At 40.7% G+C, this 16,660-nt stretch overlaps 2 protein-coding genes across 5 annotated transcripts in view; both read left to right on the plus strand.

Annotated features, from left to right (window-relative positions):
* The first annotated feature begins 92 nt into the window (after nucleotides 1-92).
* Nucleotides 93-13,465, plus strand: derl2 (derlin 2). The gene is made up of 7 exons (XM_054757788.1): nucleotides 93-516; nucleotides 4,401-4,466; nucleotides 5,977-6,050; nucleotides 7,895-7,988; nucleotides 10,925-11,120; nucleotides 11,199-11,289; nucleotides 11,576-13,465. The coding sequence occupies exons 1-7, from the start codon at nucleotides 424-426 to the stop codon at nucleotides 11,679-11,681; spliced, it is 720 nt and encodes a 239-aa protein (XP_054613763.1). The 5' UTR covers nucleotides 93-423; the 3' UTR covers nucleotides 11,682-13,465.
* A 2,876-nt stretch (nucleotides 13,466-16,341) lies between these two features.
* The window catches only part of sptan1 (spectrin alpha, non-erythrocytic 1), a 57,387-nt gene continuing 57,068 nt past the window's right edge, over nucleotides 16,342-16,660 (plus strand). For all 4 annotated transcript variants that reach the window (XM_054758142.1, XM_054758143.1, XM_054758144.1 and 1 more), the window contains exon 1: nucleotides 16,342-16,465. The gene's annotated coding sequence lies outside the window, so the exon portion shown is untranslated. The remainder of the gene's footprint in view (nucleotides 16,466-16,660) is intronic.

The raw sequence follows: 16,660 nt of genomic DNA on the forward strand, positions 1-16,660 counted from the left end.
CGAGTGTATTTTAGGAACAGTTGGGGAGGGGGTTAGAAATATACAGAGGGCGGTGATAGAATATTTGAAGGACACACGACTGTATAAAATAATCAAATTATTACAATAGTTTATTATAGTGTTGTTATTAGTATAATTATTAGTATTAGTATTTTCCTCTCATTATCTGAATTAATACAAAAGAAGATACATGGCACATGTTGCATACTCTGGTACAGGAGGTGGCGGTATGCACCTTTGAAGTCATGGTTGCAACCCGCCATTAAGCCAAAAGAAGAAGAAGAAGAAGAAGAAGAAACAGGACGGCGAAGAAGAAAAGGAGGAGGAGGAAGAAGAAGAAGAAGAGGGTTTTTATTTGCATGTGTCTGACGAGCTAGACGAGGTTGGAAGGACGTGTCAGTAAATGCAGGCAATAGTTGCAACATGGCTTACCAGACATTTCAACAAGAATATCTACAGATTCCACTTGTGACGAGAGCTTATACGACCGCATGTGTCCTCACTACTGCTGCCGTGGTAAGACATCACAAAACATACACTTACTTTACCCTTTATAGACTTTATATTTACATATACCTCATTTTAGTGTTATTTTCAACACGTTAGGTTGTGCTTGTTTTGGTTAACCTAAACATATCTGAATCTACCTTCAGTGTTTGTCTCGGCCTTATCGATCACTTTAAACAAGAATTACAATCATAATCATTCACTATCAGGTGTCGTCTCTGCTTCACACGCGTTTTGAATGACATTGGTGTATCATAGAAATCTACTATAGAATAAAAGACGTTAGTGTTTTGTGTTCTGCCTCATTTGGAACAAAAATAGTTGGCTTTTTTCCCATCGTGTACTTAATACTCCTTCATTTAGTCTGGGAACACTCTCACTAGCCAAGGAGAGTTTAACAACATCAAATGACAATGCTGACTTTTGACTGCCACTGCCACAGAGGTATCCATTTAACATGTTTATTTATACAGCAGTACTTTATCGTACTGCTTGTAATATCACTACTATTACAGTACAGTTGTACGCCGCTGTAACATTTTGTTAAATCAGCGCCAATCAAAAATAGTCAAATCAGTGTCAATCCAAAACAATCAGCATACAGTGCCTGTAAGTCTTGTGCTTATAGAGGTCGTGGGAACAAAAAATTGTAACTCCACTTTTAGGTGCTCATTTGAGCCAAAAATAGCTTTATATGAAAGGCAAAAGCCTCGAGATTATGCTTATTATAGCAAAATTAAGTCTTGTATCATTCATTCATAATGTGTGGTAGAAATTATATTTTCCTTTTGAAAACACAAACGTGCTACAAAAACAGACTATAAAGTCAGATAGCTTAGTAAGAAGAATTCATATTGTGTATGACTCCCATGAGCTTGGAGGATTCCATCCATAATTCTCAGCAATGACCTCAGTAACTAATTGTTAAAACCATCTGGAATGACAAAGAAACCATCCCCGGACTTCATGAAGATTCTTTGCTTTCATCTTCCAAGCCTCGTCCTTCATCTAACCTCAAACATGCTCAGTAATGTTCATGTCTGGTGTCCGGGCGGGCCAATCCTGGAGCATCTTGGCCTTCTCCACTATCAGGAACTTTGGTGTGGAGGCCGAAGTATGACAAGGAGTGCCATACTGCTGAAGAATTTGCCTTCTCTTGGGGTTTGGAAGGTAATGGGCAGCATGTATATTTTGCTACTTCAGGCTGTTGATGTTACATCCTCTCTGCAGATCTCTTTGCTCACCCCCCTCACACCCATGATATTCCTCCACCAAACGTGACTGTTTTCTGGGTGAATCTTGGGATCATGCGGGTTCCGTCTTTTGCAGTATTTGTGGTGATTGGGATGCAGTATAATGAATCACTAAGTTTACATGCAGTCAATATTCGGGTTACGGTCAATATTCCGGTTTCTGAAAGATTCGGAATAACCCGTTTACATGCGTGACGTCAAAAAAAAAAAAAAAAAAAAAAAAACGCACGGAAACTTCTCAACGAACAGGAACATGTCATTTCTGCTTCTTTTTCCTGTATCCAAAAACAACAACATGGCCACGGCGGATAATGAACGCCTTTGTTTGCGCTTTGGTGCTGGTATTGACCCACCACCAGTACTTGACACTATTCTGTCTGACTTTCTTCATTAATGGAAGGCGGCAACGTCATTCATATCCACGCTACATCCACCAGAGCCCCCAGGACACTTTTGAAGATGCGTTCGTACAAACCCTGCTTCCCGTAACTTCTCGCTCACCTTCTGATAGATTTCGCTGTGGCGGTACTTTCTACCGTCAATAAGACATAATGTTCCTGTCTTTCACCACACTAACCAGGTGGCTTGTTTCCGCCTCGATCCAAAAGTGTGGGGTTTTGCTTGTCGCCATGTTTACAAGTAGTTCCTGCCAAAGACACAAGATTCCTTTTGAATAGAACATGAACAGAACACAAATGAATGTTCCTTTCGATCGGGGTATCCCGATAGGCAGATACATGACCCAATTTTTGGGTTAGAAAAGGAGTAACCCAGGGGTAATGGTCGGGTTTAAAAACCGGAATATGCTCATATTAAATTTTTTTTTTATTGGTGCTGACATGGCTGTGCGCATTGCTAATATTCCAGTTATGATAGGGTTATTTCACTGCATGTAAACGTAAAAAAAAACGTAAGCTGTGGCCCGCTCTGGCTTTGGTAAATGCAACAGCATTGTTTAGTTCTCTCTCAATTCTTGTTGCCCTTCCAAATTACAAGAGAAATTCTTCAGCAGGGTGGCGCTCCTTCTCACACTTCAGCCTCCACATCAAAGAACCTGATAGTGAAGAAGGTCAAGATGCTCCACGATTGGCCGGCCAAGATGTTTGGGGTTGGATGGAGGAGGAGGCTTGGAAGATGAAAGCAAAGAATCTTCATGAAGTCTGGGAGTCGTGCAAGATGCTTTCTTTGTCATTGCACATGATTTTGATCAGTTTGTTATTGGAGTCATTGCTGAGATGTATGGATGGAGTCCTCCAAGCTCTCGGGAGTCATAGACAGTATTAATTCTTCTTCCCTAGCACCCTCACTTTATGTTCTGATGTTTTTGTGTTTTCAAAGGAAAATGTAATTTCTACCAGAAATGTCCTGATCCGATCTTGATTGGGATCAGCTGCCGAGCCGCTGTATTTGGGAAGATCGTATAATATCGGCTTCCCCCACGAGATCAGGCCGATCCAGTTGCCGTATCACGTAATTCTGAGCCACAGTCCAACATTGCAGGTGCGGTAATGCGCCTCAGAGCTGGTTGCCACTGGCCTCACGCTACCCGCAAGAGGAAGAAAACGCAGCACCACCATATGTTTTAAAATCTTCCCTGTTAGCATCCTATTAGCTAGCGAACAAAATGGCAACCAGAAGCCTGTCCATGATGTCATCAGCGGTTAACTCTCAAAAATGTTAACACAACACGTTTTTATAGTTTTCTAATTCTAGTTTTATGTGCATGAAACAATTCTGTATGCATAGAAATGACAAATGAATGGGATAAATGAACATTTAAGGTTACTTTTACCTTCCCTCAAGCCTATTGTACTGCCATCGTGAATTTCTCTTGGAGATAAATGAAGTATCTCTCTATCTCTTGTTCCCAAAGACACAATGTGGCAGGGAGACGCCATACAGACACCACCTTCCTGTCTTGTCATGGGTTATTTGTTAAATTCAATAGTGTTTCTCACCTTCTTGATCAAAATTCTGGCACTTACTACTTTCTTTGGCTCCATTTTGGGCTACAGAGGCGAGCAACAATATTGACTTCAAGAAAGGTTCTGTTGATTGAAGTGATGATAATGCAGTTGCAATGGGAGAAATTGTTGCTGGCGGTGTAGAATTAAGCAGGCATATTAACTCTTCATAAACTTTAATCACACGCTCTGTCCGGGTTGTATCATACAAAGCTACAATGTAGCTTTCTCGCCTCTTCCTGTTCTCGACCTGTTGGTCCCATTAGCAGTGTCACAGTGCCCTCTACTGGTCAAGCATGTAGCAGTATAAATAATGGAGTTACAGTCCTAAAAGGCAAAATACATGAAAAAACAGACCAGTCGGCTTGTGTTCATATCTCCGAAAGGCCGCATGTCGGATGTTCGTAAGTAGGGGACTTAGTGTATACTGTATTTATATAGAAAAAATAGCTTCCCTTCCCAGGCATGGAGGTAAAGAAGCACCTTGAGTGTCTTATCATCCCTGAATGACACTCACCTGTGGTCTTTTCATAGTGCTTATGTCCTGATCAAAGTGCTAACAATCAGACCAAGAAAACAGCAATCAAGCGATGAATTGATCTTTATTTCTGCCTTGTGTATCGCCTGTCCTTGGCATCATCTTTAACACTTTGTTTGTATTATTTCCTTCTTCCAGCAACTAGAGATCATCACACCTTTTCAACTTTACTTCAATCCAGATTTGATCCTAAGGAATTACCAGGTGAGCCACGAAACACGTTTTTGTTGGTAAATGCTTACATCAGCCCCAAACGTAATTTCTAGGGATGCTCCGATCAGGGTTTTATGCTGCCGATACCGATCGCACAGATGAAGTGTAATGTAATGTTGGCTATATCAGGGGTCACCAAGGGTTTTTCTTGAGTGCTACTTTTACAAAAGGGCCAGGAGCTACCCATTTTTGCAACATTTCTTTTCATAGCTTATTTCAACCCAAACAAAGTGAATATGCTTGTTTTACCAGAACATGAACAAAATGCTGGTATCCACAACTCACATTTTGTATTTCAGAATGCATTTCTTTCTAGTGTTACACATATTTAAAACATATTTAGCCAAAAGCATATTTGACTTACTTTTTCAAAATCACTGGTGAAACTTAGAGGTTCAAGCGCCTTCTTTGAGAAGAATTTGGATGCGAGATCAGCTTGATTACGCTCCAGCAGGACCCCCAGGCAGTCCGACAAATCCAATCACTTTTCGGGCTATCCGCCTTGTGGTCTCTCCGAACAACAACAATGACAACAACAACGACAAGTATGTCTGCCAGCTCCAGAAAAGGATGAAAATAAATCAGTTAAATGTCTATAAACAATTTCCAGCAAAGAGTTTCTAACGGGAGGCGACGGCTGCTCCGGTTGGTGGTGCTTGTCTCCGGTGCGAGGCAGCGGGCGGCTGTGGCCGGCTGCACCGGTGGGTGACACATTCACATCCAGAGCGAATTGTCAATACTGGCCACTTTTTCTCATCTGAACTACTTTGATATCCACAAATTCCCAAAGCATGGGAGACTCGTACAATTTGCTCTGGATGTGGGTGCGTCGCTCGCCAGTGTGGCTAGTCGCAGCCGCTCGTTGCCTCCCGTGTGCATGGATGCTGCACGCTGGCGGCAGATTTCACCGGTCGCCACTGTTTGTCGCACACACGGGCGCTACATTAGCCGCCGCCCGACCGATGATCACATTGCGAGCCTCAGTAACTCACCACACCCTGCCAAGTGCCCGCCCCCCCAAATGCCACGCACCACCCCGGCGAGATGTTTTGCAGGGTGCAAAACAGTAGGATTCAGGTCAGGACTTTGACTTGGCCACTCCAAAGTCTTCATTTGGTTTTTCTTCAGCCATTCAGAGGTGGACTTGCTGGTGTGTTTTGGATCATTGTCCTGCTGCAGAACCCAAGTTGGTTTCAGCTCAGCGTTGTTACAGCTTTCCATAAATAATAAAAGGTTGTATTTAAAAACTGCATTTTGTGTTCAGCTACGTGGTCATTGACTAACATTTCAATTTGTTTGATGATCTGAAACATTTAAATGTGACAAACATGCAAAAACAACAAGAAAGGAAGTGGGCAAACACTTTTTCACACCACTCTAGTTTTCCAGTGTGGTGCATTGCCTGTTGGACTTGTTTTGTTTTCATAGATGTGGTTGCTTGTTTTTCTCACGAGGCCTAGCTGTGTTTGATATGACTAATTGTCTCTGTCTCTTTTTCTAGGTATGGCGGCTAATAACAAACTTCCTATTTTTTGGTCCGGTGGGCTTCAATTTCCTCTTCAATATGATTTTTTTGTATCCTTTTCAAATTTCCAAAACGCATACATCCTTATAAAGATATGAACAGTCTCATCAATTTTATGGGGGTTTATTGGGACAGAGATAGACAGGATGTAAAAATAGTCAAATAAAGTATCATTAAGTAAAAAGCTATAAATTGAATTTGTAATTTGCAGCATCATTACCTTTTTCTGGCGCTTTGGTTTCTTGCCAAAACCACAGAAGATGCAGGATGTTTGGGCGACATTGTAGGGCATAAATGTGTCCTTTAAAAATACCAAAAAGTTCCAGCGACGGTGATGTCGGCAATATGATTATACAGGGGCAGGCAAAATGATCTGACACATTTGTAGGTTAAATAAAAGGCAAATAAAGTAAAGAAACAAAGTGTTTTTATTTTTGAAAATAACATATAAATGCCATTCTGTTTCATTATGTTTTAAAAATGAAATCAGTCAAGTGGGATCCATTATTGTCCACACACTCCATACAGATCCAGTAGCTGTGAAGTTGGTGACCCATAACAAGATGGTGTTTGGATCACGTCTACCAAGGTTGAAGTGCAAACGGAACGCTCGTTGTGTTGCGGTTACAGATTAGTTTGCTTTGATAAACGTTTCCACGATGAAAGCGCGATGCTCACCAGTCCAATTCCTGGCAGCAACTGAAAAAGAAACGAAAAACAATGGCATTATAAAGAAACAAAGCAAAATGGCATTACATGAAAAAAAATGGCATTATATGTACTTTTCGAAAATAAAAACACTTTTTTGTTTCTTTACTTTATTTGCCTTTTATTTAACCTACAAATGTGTCACATCATTTCACCTGATCCTGTAGTTTTTACAATGGTGTGCATTACAGTTATTGTCATAGTTAATAATTTCATGACTACTATTATGTGTGACTGTTTCTATGCAGTATTGTCATCGTGGTTGTTGATATTATTTTGCCTCTTCCGTCAGGGTCTTTATAGTCGTCACAATTGTTGCTGCTGCTGTTGTCCTTGTCCCTGTCTTTTTTTGTCCCCCTCTTATCCCCACACCACCCCAGAGTAAATCTGTTGAGCACGTGAGGGCATTTAGATCTACAATTCTATCTGCCTTAAAGGCTGGACAGGACAGGGGGGAAAAAAACCCAAAAAACAAAAAGTCTACAGCAAAAACAACCACACAGGTGAATTCTGAGTCTCGTGTGCCTTTCCTGTGGCCGTGACGCCACCAGCAGGAAGTACAAGGTACAAACGAAAGCGCTCTGTCGTTCAAACCTCACACCAACTTGTACTGAATGCTGTATTGTTATGCACTTACGTATCATGCTGATATTGTATGCCGTATTATCACATATTTATAAATAATGACTGACTTAGGGTGAATAAGATGGGTTTGATGTGGAAAAACCAGCTTGTTTTTGGAGAGGATAAGCACAAACGGGCGGGTTTTCACACAAAAGATAACATTTTTTGGTAAATTATCACATATTTATAAATAATGACTGACTTATGGTGAATAACATGGGTTTGATGTGGAAAAACCAGCTTATTTTTGGAGAGTATAAACAAAATGGGCAGGTTTTTAAACAAAAAGATACAATTTTTTTTATCAAAATGCTGCACATTTCTTGCAAATTTGATTGCCAAAGTAATCATGAATGTTCTTAAAACATCATGCTGATGGGTATCACTGTTTATTCTGCCCAGATGACTGAGATCATCTCATTCTGTGCCTGTGTTCTCATATTGTATGATGTCAACACTAATACAACAATCTTCACACTCATTTCTATTTGATATTTGATTATGGTATGCAGGTGATTGTAAACCTCTCAGAAATGTCTACTTCCTTAACTCTTCTGTCCAGATACAGATACTGTCGTATGTTGGAGGAGGGCTCTTTCAGAGGGCGTACAGGTGACTTTGTCTTCATGTTTATCTTTGGTGGATTCCTGATGACTGTATCCTTCACATGAAATGTTCCTTTTTGCTGACAGACGTGTACTGTAATCTCGTCACAATGCTTTGCTTATTATATACACTCCTAAACACAATTAGAAGAACAGTTGAAAAATGTACATTTTGCACTGTTGGATCTTGAGGGGGTTCTAAGTCGAGCTTCAAAATGCAAAAAGAAGAAATGGGAGTGAGACATCTGAGTAAGCAATTTATTACAAAGAAGCATTGAAGAATAGGCTGTTAATCAGCTGATCAAAAGTTTTAAGGTTACAGTGCCTTGCAAAAGTATTCACCCCATCCTTGGCATTTTTCACGTGTTGTTGCCGCACAACCTGGAAATAAAATGGATTGTTTGAGGATTTATAGAACATGCCTCCAACTAAGATGTGATTTTTTTTTTTTATTGTGAAGCAAACAGCCAATAGGACAGAATAACAGAACATGTCATGTGCATAACTATTCACCCCCTAAAGTCAGTACTTTGTAGCGCCACCTTTTGCAGCAATCACAGCTGCAAGTCGCCTTTGATAAGTCTCTGAGCTTGCCACTGATATTTTTGCCCATTGCTCATGGGAAAACTGCTCCAGCTCCTGTTAAGTTTGATGGTTTGCGCTTGTGAACAGCAATCTTAAGTCAGACCACAGATTCTCAATTGGATTGAGGTCTGGGCTCTGACTAGGCCATTCCATTAAGTTTCCCTTTAAAACAGTGCTGTCAAATGATTACAATTTTTAATCAGATTAATCATGGGTTTCAAATGAATTAATCCCGATTAATCAACATTTGAAATTATGTCTGAAATACGTCCATTTTTACTGTATTTTATTGAAAAAAAGATAAATGGACTATATATATACTGTATATACTATATTTGTATGTATTTACAGCTCCAAATGAACTGAAAATTTTAATCAAGCAAAAAGATCCCACATGTCTTAAAAATCTATTTACCGAACACTTGTTTCTTTTAATAGTAAATACTAGTTGCTTAAATAGTAGCAGAACATTTTGAATCACACTTTAACCATGTTTTTGAGCAATGAGGGGTTGCGTTCAAACACACCACGTGTGTATTTTCTGGGGTTTCCAAGCATACTTAAATGCAGCAAATTGTACTTCCGCATTTAGTTACAAAGTGAGTGATAAGAATATCCACTTATTGTTTTTCTTTGTCTTTCTGTTTATTTGGACGCATAGTGAAGACGTTCCTGTGATGTTCGAATTGTCCCTGAATGCATCTCGCGGTCGTGTAGTGACCATGAGGAAGTGTTGTTCTGACGCCCAATCCATCCATTTTCTATGCCGCTTACCCTCACTAGGGTCGCGGGTATGGTGGAGCCTATCCCAGCTGACTTCGGGCGAGAAGCGGGGTACAGCCTGGACTGGTAACCTAACATGCATGTTTTCGGAATGGGGGAGGAAACTGGAGTACCCGGAGAAAACCCACGCACGCACGGGGAGAACATCAAAAATCCACACAGAGATTCGGAAAACAGATCTTCCAGATCTCCTGACTGTGTGGCCAACATGCTAACCACTCGGCCACCGTGCAGCACTTGTTCTAACGACCAAGGGACAAAAGACGCGTTTGCGAGTTGAAAATACATAGATGTTGTTGGAATTGCACCGCTGCTGATGTGTTTGGGATAGATTAAAGTTATAAAAGAGCGTCAGACTCAGAGATGTGGCTTGCCTTAAGACGTATGCGTTAATTATGCTAACGTAATTCATGAAATAAATTAGTTACCGCCGTTTACGGGCTATGTTTGACAGCTCTACTTTAAACCACTGGTGTGTTGCTTGGGGTCATTGTCCTGCTGGAAGGTGAACCTCCATCCTAGTCTTAAGTCACTTACTGTACAGACTGTTGCAGGTTTTGCTCAAGAATATCCCTGTGTTTAGCACCCTCCATCTTCCCCTCGACTCAGACCAGTTACCCAGTCGCTGCTGCTGGAAAAACATCCCCACAGCATGACGCTGCCACCACCATGTTTGACTCTGGGGATGGTGTTCTTGGGGTGATGAGGCGTGTTGGGTGTGCGGCAGACATAGTTTTTTTTGATGGCCAAAAAGTCCCATTTTAGTCTGATCATTTAGTCTGATACATTTTGGGAGTCTCCCACAAGCCCTTTTGCAGACTCAAAACGTGCCTTATTATTTTTAGCTGAAAGGAACGGCTTTCATCTGGCTACTCTTCCATAAAACCCAGCTCTATGGAGTGTAGGGCTTATTGTGGTGGCATGGACAGGCACTCCATCCTCAGCTGTGGAACTCTGCAGCTCATCCAGGGTGTTGCCTCTCCTTGCCCGGTCCGTGAGTTTTGGTGGGCGGCCCTTTCTTGGCAGGTTTGTTGTGGTGCCATGTTCTTTGCATTTGAATATGATGGATTTGGTGGTGCTCCTGGGGAATCATCAAAGTTTTGGACTTTATTTCACTAATTATTTGACTTCTGGAGGTAATTGCACCAGAGCTTTTTAGGAGCTTTATAACAAAGGTGGGTGAATACATATGCACGTGCCAATTTTCAGTTTTTTATTTTTACAAATCATTTTTTGATATATGGCATTATGGCCGCTAAGACAGGTTTGACTGTGTGTGTGTGTGTATATATGTATGTGTGTGTGTGTATGTATATATATATATATATATATATATATATATATATATATATATATATATATATATATATATATATAGTTCTCATTTTCCCTTCAAAACTTTTAACTATTTTGTACAGATCCATCAAATAAAATTCAGATTAAAAAAATCATTTAAATTGGAGGTTGTAATGGAACAAAATAGGTAAAAAGCCAAGGGGGCTGAATACGTTTGCACACAACTGTACAATCCAAATATGTCTTGGAAGGGTTTTTGTCAGCAGTAGCCATCGTCTACCAGATGATGAATCTTGCGTCCAGGTTCTTTAACAAGCTTTCAGATATTTGGAGTATTTGTGAGTCTGGTGTTCCTGGGTCAGGCGTTCACCATCATGTTGGTGTACGTGTGGAGCCGACGAAATCCAAATGTTCGTATGAATTTCTTCGGCCTTTTGAATTTCCAGGCACCCTTCCTGCCCTGGGTGCTGATGGGATTTTCACTTCTGCTGGGCAATTCCATCATCGTTGATCTTTTAGGTACTTCAAACCATCCTCTGCACGTGCTTTAAGAGTTTGTGTCAGTCCGAAATAGTTCAGATGTCTTTTGCCTACCAGGTATCGCCGTCGGTCACGTGTACTTCTTCTTGGAAGACGTCTTCCCCAACCAGCCAGGTGGTGGGAGGTGGCTCAAGACTCCATCCATTTTGTGAGTAAACTTAACTTTGAAACTGTTTTAAGTTGTTGCAGATATCATTTCAGTTCATGAGTATTTCAAATCGGGGGGGGCGTGGAAACGACCCTTTTAAGTTGTTTTATTTCCCTGTGTTTTGGAGAGCGGCGACCTATCACACTTTGTTCGACGGTTCTTGAACACACCATAGTTGAAAATGTGGTAAAGCGAGTAAGCGCCTGTATGTGCATCGGTGAGAAAAGACGTGTTGAAAGGATGAGTCTTATGATACTTTTTGAATCTTTGATTTCTGTGTCACCAGAAAAATGCTGTTCGACACACCTGACCACGATGCCAACTACAACCCGTTGCCAGAGGATCGTCCAGGAGGGTTTGCTTGGGGGGACGGACAGCAACTTGGAGGCTAAATCCGCTCTTGGAATAATGCGCTGAGCTCTTCCAAAGATGTTCCACCAGAGTGATGAGGCGCAGTGACATGATTTTTATTCCTGAGTGGACGAGTCAAAACAAGTAGAACTCACCTGGAGAAAATCTTTATATTATATTTTGGTTTGGTTTTGTTGTGGTGGACTGAAATTACTGACAAACTATCTGCAGCCATTCTTTCCGAGCCTCAAAAGTTTACTTTTGCTCTGATGAACTTTCTGGAGAATCATATGACCTTCTTTTGAAATGTGTCAACAATTATTCATACTTTGACCGTAAAATGGATTAAAAAGCTTCACAGTTTTCTAAGTCTCTGAACTGTCAGTAAATTCACAGCTTTTGGTTGAATGTTGGATATGCTCACCTGTGTTGTGTTGCATGCTTTGATTGGACCACACTGAACAAGACTGTATGTACCGAACCTGTTTACGCCTTTTCTACATACTAAAGACATCCAAACTCTGGAATGATGTCAATTTTAAGACGCATTTACAGTAGAACCTCGGTTAGTGTCATTAATTCCTTTCCGAAGGTCTGACTCTAACTGAAACTAACGCTAACCGAATCAGTTTCTCCCGTAAGAAATAATGTAAACCCAAATACCGGTACCGCAATGTGTTTCGGAAAGCCAAAAAGCCAAATACTCTGTGTAATTTGCTCCACCACCGGCTGTCCTCCAGGTATGCCTCCCACCAAGCCCACTCCGCTAGGATTAACACTCCCTCCGCTCGCTGCATGCACACTCTACAGTTTAATGCTACACAGACAACCGCTTTTGTCCGATTACGTGCACAAAATAAACACAGGACACAGATAAATTGTTACTTACAGGTTGCTCTTCTGTCTCTTCAACGCAACCCAGTAACATTGGAAAGGTGTCGGACTTCAGCAGTTTGGCGGATAGGCCAGCTTCCTATTGGCCCATGTTCACAAAACAGTCAGTGAAAAAGCATGGGATCAGCATATGTCAATAAATGCCTTTCAACGGCCGTCACAAAAGCCAAGCACCTCTGGGTCGTACTATTGCAGCCTGTAGTGTTTATCTCCCGCCCACGTTCCTTCACCTCCACTCGACGGGGTAGCACGTTAAAAAGCTTTATTTAATACGCCATTTGAGTATGGTGAGTTTTCGAGGCTCACGCTGTGATCAGTCAAACGGCAGCCAATGTAGCCAAAACATGGACATTCATCCGTATGTGCGTGACAGACGTCAAATAACCCGAAAAATCATTGAATTCATCGGACTAGATGACCAGCCTCTCAGCAGTGGAAGACACCGTGTCCTCTGACTGCATGATACCTGGAAGTCCTGCTAGAATGCCCCTCAAAACTGTGTACTCTCACATCCGAAGTCTGCTTAAAGAAGGTGTCTCATCCTCTTAAGTTTCACCAGTGATATATGTTCTCTTGAAAAACTAAGTCAAATACGTTTTTGTCTAAATGAAGGTGATTTTATGGTTCCCCTTTTTCGTATCATAGTCAATAGCAGGCGTGCAACCCCCCCCCCCCCTCCCCCCCCCCTTGTTATACTGCCCCCTGGCAGTCAAGACCTTGAAATTGTCCTAACTTTTCCCTTTTAAATGGCACAACTGGCCAATAGCTCTCATCATAAATAAATGTAAAATTGACACTTAATCTTTGTGATCAGTATCGTATGACGGAAGATTAGGGCCGCATTGAAAAAAAACTAAATACGAGAAAAAAGTTGTCAATTTATGAGAATAAAGTCGGGAAAAAAAAATCTCGTAAATTTACGACTGGATTCCTCAAGATCTGAAAATGATATAATAAAAATGCTAATCAATATGCCACAGATGACTACCTCGTAAAGATTCTTTGCATATCACATATCAATTCATACAAATGTAACCCTTTTAAACCCTACAGCCCCCGGTACAGCTCGCAGCTGGGAAGGCCATCCTGTTGCATGTCTCTATGTGTGACACAGTGGTCTCAGCTGGTTGGAGTCAGTCGATCCTAAGTGTGCCAAAGGTTGCGATAAAGGATAAAATGAAGGCTAAAAGCAAGTGATATACAGTAGATACAGCGAATATTCAAGTCTGCTCCTGTCACACTAACATGTTCCAAGAGAGGCCTCCTGTATAAGTAATTACATCTAACAGTTGCTTTTGTGTTGCTATGGTATATAGTATACAATATACAGTACACATGCTGTTTCATGTTGGGGTTCATTTCATAAAACACTAATGTAACAAACTTAGCAGCTAACACCTAGCCCTTCCAACAACACAAATGTCATTCCTCTACCACTAAAACTCACTAAACAAGCATCTTCATTTACTCTTCTCAAGCAGTAAAGCTACGAACATTTTGACTTCTTCGGTAGCCATCAATCTTTACTTTCATACCAACAGCATCCATGTACAGCTTGTACATGCACACTAAAAAGCACCATTTCATTTTCTCTTTTTCTAGCAAAATGTCCCTTTTACGGCCAGTGTTTAAGAGGTTAGAATGAAAGTGATATCCTCAGTAGGTTTTACAACACACCTTTCACATGAGGCTACTGCTTAGTCAGCAGAGTTAGCAGTTTTCACACATCCTTATTGATTCTCCTCAGCGTGCTTGACCTCATTCTCCCCCGTGTCCCTAAAGTGGGGACATATAGGCAAAAATTCATACATTACACTAAAAAAAAAGGTATAATTTTCATATAATTATACAGTATAATGTATACAGTAAATACATATTGTCTACTTTTTAATAAATGTATTAATTGTAATATACATGTATTCCTATTATCAGATATTTTTATTTATTACATGTTTTTTAAATAATTATCAATGTTTAAAAACATTTTTTTGGGCACATTTATTTAATATGTATTTAATTAGTAAATTAATACTTACAGGTTAATTAATAATGTATTTAATTCATAACTTTGTTTGTTTTTGTCATTTATTGCTTAATTATTAATTAAATGGAACTTGCTTTGTATAATGTACATACTTTAGGGCAGGGGTGGGCAAACTTTTTGACTCGTGAGCCACAGTGGCTTGACAAATCGGGCCGTCTCTATATACAGTAGCTGGTCATCAAGCAGAACGACATACTTACCGTACTCACGGGGCAACGAAATAGCACAACACATCCACAGCAAGTTAATGTATCACACAAATCAACTACTGCTACTGCATGGGTGATAAACAACAACTAAGCGCTAAACATAACTTGTATCAACAAGTTATCAACAAGTGCCCGCGGGGAATGCTGGGTATTCTCGTGGCGAAGGAAAAAACATTGGATCCCAGGAGTATGCGCACGTCACTCCTTGTTTACTTTCCTGATGACCTCCTCAACATGTTTTCCAAAAATTCGACAAACACGGCCACATGTTGGGAGAGAGAGTGCCACAAGCTACCCGGCATGCCTTGCGGTGGGAATATATGGGTGTAATTTTGGCATGTTTATTTGCATGCCCACATGGTGAAGGAGGTAGGTTACATTGTGTGCTGGATCGCTTTTTTGTACAAGCTACACATTGCATCTGACTATTTCCTGTGTGATGCAAGCGTGCCACAGTAGCACTGCAAGTCATGTTGCCAGCTACAGTTTTAATGCTAAAGGTTTAAAAAATAATCATTTGGAAACGCCCGGTGGGCCGGACGCAGACGGTTTGCAGGCCCCTGCCTGCAAACCTTTTCTATAAAAAAATAATTTCAAAAAAATCAAAGGATTCAGGGGTCATCTGAATATTTAATATTTTGCAAACAGGTTAAAACCAACTCATGTACATGTGCTAAGAATGGAATTATACTGTATTTGAAGAAAAACAGCCTGCATGTAATATTCATGGACAAGTGTAGTATTATTAGTAGTATTATTACAATTAACATTGGAACTTTTTCGTGTTACATTACACTTTTTTGCTCTTTTTTTTCCAACTTCTGCTCTTAATTTTCTCGTTTAAAATGTGCCGCGGGCACACAGTCAGGAGATCAGGAAGATTTGGGTTCGAATCTCCGTTGGGCATCTCTGTGTGGAGTCTGCATATTCTCCCCCGTGCGTGCGTGCGTGGCTTTTCTCCGGGTCCTCCGGTTTCCTCCCACATTCCAAAAACATGCATGTTAGGTTAATTGGTGACTCTAAATTGTCCATAGGTATGAATGTGAGTGTGAATGATTGTTTGTCTATATGTGCCCTGCGACTGACTGGCGACCAGTCCATGGTGTACCCCGCCTCTTGCCCAAAGTCTGGGATAGGCTCCAGCATACCCGCGACCGTAGTGAGGATAAGCGGCATAGAAGATGGATGGATGAAAATGTGCATGGGCAATAAAAACAAGCTTAGAGAAGCTGAATAAATATTAATTTCTAATAGCCTACTGAGAGTTATTGCCTCACTGGCTTAGTGAAAATACGATCTATGTGATGTAGTGTACATACTATTGTGTAAGCTTTAAGAATGCATTGATAACTTAAGACGTGTTTTTATACAACATACAACTGCACTTGTATTTGTAAGTATAAAGACATGTTTAATATAAAGTTGAACTGTAAGTACAAAGGCATGTTTTATACAAAACTGTACTTGTATCTTAAGTATACAGAGGTGTTTTGATATAACATAAAAGCTGTAGTTTGCTGTATGACGTCATGACTGCAGTGCAACTTCCGGTCCATATAGGTGCTGCAGCAGTGACGTAACAGTGGACGAGGCAAACAGGCTGGTTTATTCTTCGACGACCTGCTCGACTAAGACAACGCCATTCCTTCTTCCTCCACGCTTTGCAACACAGTAAGAGGTAGGAATCGAGACTTTTGTACACTAAGTCACATTTGTATTACCATGAACATTTCATTTATTTGCAATGTCTATTCAGCGCTAGCTTGGTGGCTAACTGCAGCTAGCAGCTGTTTCACGGGCTTCTCCATTTGATTTAGTCACATCATCGTGTGTATATATATATATATATGTGTATGCAACTATGCATTTATAT

This window comes from Dunckerocampus dactyliophorus, chromosome 17 (assembly GCF_027744805.1).
Source record: "Dunckerocampus dactyliophorus isolate RoL2022-P2 chromosome 17, RoL_Ddac_1.1, whole genome shotgun sequence".
Classification (NCBI taxonomy): Eukaryota; Metazoa; Chordata; class Actinopteri; order Syngnathiformes; family Syngnathidae; genus Dunckerocampus; species Dunckerocampus dactyliophorus.

Coding starts and splice junctions, on each gene's coding strand:
- derl2 (XM_054757788.1), top strand. CDS start 424: ATGGCTTACCAGACATTTCAACAAGAATATCTACAGATTCCACTTGTG. Junction 6,051..7,894: donor CTCTTCAATATGATTTTTTT/GTATCCTTTTCA, acceptor TCTTCTGTCCAG/ATACAGATACTGTCGTATGT. Junction 7,989..10,924: donor TTGGTGGATTCCTGATGACT/GTATCCTTCACA, acceptor ACAAGCTTTCAG/ATATTTGGAGTATTTGTGAG.